General features: G+C 59.5%; 1 protein-coding gene across 1 annotated transcript; it reads left to right on the top strand.

Moving 5' to 3' along the window:
* The first annotated feature begins 1,283 nt into the window (after nt 1-1,283).
* Nucleotides 1,284-2,539, top strand: LOC119315924. The gene is made up of 2 exons (XM_037590362.1): nt 1,284-1,867; nt 2,278-2,539. The coding sequence occupies exons 1-2, from the start codon at nt 1,284-1,286 to the stop codon at nt 2,537-2,539; spliced, it is 846 nt and encodes a 281-aa protein (XP_037446259.1).
* The last annotated feature ends 450 nt before the right edge of the window (nt 2,540-2,989 follow it).

The raw sequence follows: 2,989 nt of genomic DNA on the forward strand, positions 1-2,989 counted from the left end.
TCTCTCGGCAGCTCCTCCTCCGGCGCCGGCGAGTTCAGAGGCAGCCCGATAGCGATGCGGGTGGCGCACGCGGCTTGGCTCGCTCGGATCTCCTACTGGATCTCACCGATGCTCCGGCATGAGCATTGCGTAGTAGGTGATCTTCCTCCGAACCAAGATGGAGCGCCAGAGCGTGGGCAGTGCGCCTGAGCGGGAGAGGGAGGAAGTGAATGGGCTCGGACTGGCGACGCGAAGAGGAGGGGTGAGGAGTGGATGGGCCAGGGCTGCGGAACGCCGACCGACTTAGATAGGCGGATTTGGTCTCGGGCGGCGAGCCAGAACGGTGCCACGCGGCGTTCACACCAGGAAGATGAAGGAGGCGTCCGTCGGACCGCTGGGTTTCTGGGCGAGTCTGCGTGGGACCCTTCGTTTGTCCTACGTGCGGACGCACTCGAACGCCACATATCCGCCCCATATTTATACTGGATATGAGATGTGCCGGTCAACCTGAATGTTTGAGACCCGTTTGAGGGAGCTCGATTCAGAGCGCAGTGTGCAATGCCCATTTACCGCGGACTCAACTTAGAGCAACTTCAATGGGGCGACCCATTTCATCCGCCGCCGTCCGTTTGGGTCGGCGCGGACACAAAAAGTGGCCCAACGTGCCGACCCAAACGGACGCGCGTCCGCTTGGCGTCCGCATGCCAACCCATTTCCGGGCAATTTTTTAGCCGGATTTGCGTCGGCGTGGACACGAGACGGACGTGTGCGCGCCTACTGCTCCCTCCAGGCCCGCCGGTCGGTGGCAGCCACCACCATCCCCCCATTTTACCCAAAACACTCCCGTCCGCGCGCTCTCCCGCCCCACACCCGCCATGGAGGACGACCTCGACCTCGACGCCACCGCCGGCCTTGCCTCCCTCGCCTCGTCCGGCATGACGACCGCCCCTTCCGGCAAAAGTAAGCCTCATGCCCCGCACAAGACCGCCACCGCGCCCAAGCCCAAGAAGGCGCTGACGCCCGAACAACGGGCAAGGGAGTCGGTGAAGAGGAAGGGTCGGAGGCACACCGCATACGCGGGGGATGAAGCCGTCGCGGCTGCCGCCTTCGCCACCGCCGCGCAGCAGGAGGTCACCAACGCCAGCGTCGCAGCGGCAACGAGGGAGGCGCTCTATATGCTAGGTTTAAGCCCTAGCCAAGACGACCTCGTCAACGCCGCCGTGGCCGTCGTGGCCAGCACCGGTTCATCTGCGTTTCCTCGGATGGTGCTGCCCGACTCACCCCGCGCGCCGGCTTGCAACCCGATGCCCAGCTTCCACGTGTACCCGCAGGCCTCCCGCCTCTCCGGGGAGTGCTCGCCCGACGTGAGCGTGGTGGTGCCTTCCACGCCCGCGCCTGCGTCCATCGACCTCAACGCCACACCGGTGGTCGGTGGCTCGTCATCGAGAGGCACGAGGAAACGCGCGAGGCGGATGCCAGCCAACGTGCTATCGAACGCCCGCAACCTGTTCAATGGAATGCCGGCCGCCGGCGACAAGGACTACATGCAAAACCTCATCTTCGAGGGTGATGTGCCAGCCGCTGGCTACAATCTGGACGAGACACAAAGCCAGGACGGCCGCGGGGCGTTCACGCTGGCTGCTAGCTATGATCACGATCAGGCGGCTTTCACACGTGATCAGGTTGACATGGACCTGGACGACTTCCCACTTGACCACGGGTTTCCAGACGACTATGGGCAAGAAGAAGAGGACGAGTGCAACATCGAAGTGGAGCCTTTGTTCGAGGACGAGCTCGCCAACCAAGCCACCGGGCCTAAGCCGAAGCGCAAGAGTAAGCGGACGAAGACATACACGGCGGCCGAGGACAAGCTTCTTTGTGAGTGTTGGTGAGACATTGGACAAGACCCCAAGACCGGCGCTGAACAAAAGCATTCAACTTTTTGGATTCGTGTCCACCAGGAGCTTCATGAGCGCAAGAAGTTTCCGCCTTACCAAATTGTGAGCACGCGCGGGTGGGTGTCCATTTCAAAGCGTTGGAGGGTGATCCAACAAAAGTGCAACAAGTTTTGTGCCACCCTTGAGAGCGTCAAGGCCCGCCCCGTGAGCGGCATTGGCATGCAAGACATGGTATGCTAGCAAGCCGCCCTCTTTTGTGTCATCAAGTTTATGCTTGCATGTTCATTTGCCTACCATTTGCCAATATGCTTGCATGAAAACGTTTGTAGGCATTTCAAGCTTTGGAGGCATTCAAGGTCCAACACAATGGCAAGTGCTTCAACCTCTTCCATTGCTTTAGGATTATCAAAGACGAGGAGAAGTTCAAGGCGCAATATGCCGCCCTCAAGTCGCGTGGGGGGAAGCAAGCCATGGAGGAGGTTGGGGACAGCGAGCCGGCATGGTCGTGGGGGAAGACCAACTCCAAGAAGGAGGACAAGCGGGATGTGGCATCGAACGCCTTGATCGCAAGCGTGGAGGGCATGATGAATAAGAAGGACTCAAGGAAGGAGGAGCATCGACGTTTCAAAGAAGAGCAAATGAACGCCTTCATGGAGATTTAAAGGAGGAGGCTTAAGATGGACGTGGAGAAGGAAGCCAAGATGCGTGAGATGGAGGCGGAGAAGCAAGCCAAGATGCTAAAGATCGAGGTCGCCAACGCCAAGACCAAGGCGAAAGAAGTGGCTCTCGCGAGCATGATGACCGGAGTGGAGATCATGAAGGTGGATCTCAACACCGTGTCGCCAAGAACTAGGCCGTGGTTCGAGAAGATGCAGGCCGACATGCTCAAGTTCACCGATAAGTGATCTCATGGCCGCGAGCGCCTTCCTTTTTTTATGCCAGCTTGTGTGCTGGCATGACCACGGGGCTGCGATGGCGTGGTCGAACTCAAGTCTCACCCTTTTTTGTGTGCTGGCATGTGTGCCGGCCGCTGGCGAGTGCGTCAGCATGAACTGCGGTGATATTTTTTAAAACCGGCAATGTATGCCGGCGCTGGCATGATGCCAGCATGA

This window comes from Triticum dicoccoides, chromosome 6A (assembly GCF_002162155.2).
Source record: "Triticum dicoccoides isolate Atlit2015 ecotype Zavitan chromosome 6A, WEW_v2.0, whole genome shotgun sequence".
Lineage (NCBI taxonomy): Eukaryota > Viridiplantae > Streptophyta > Magnoliopsida > Poales > Poaceae > Triticum > Triticum dicoccoides.

What these genes read in the sequence shown, in the direction of transcription:
- LOC119315924 (XM_037590362.1), top strand. Translation starts at nt 1,284, where the DNA reads ATGCCCAGCTTCCACGTGTACCCGCAGGCCTCCCGCCTCTCCGGGGAG. An exon ending in AAGCTTCTTTGTGAGTGTTG is followed by an intron (nt 1,868 to 2,277) that starts GTGAGACATTGG and finishes CCATTGCTTTAG; the next exon opens with GATTATCAAAGACGAGGAGA.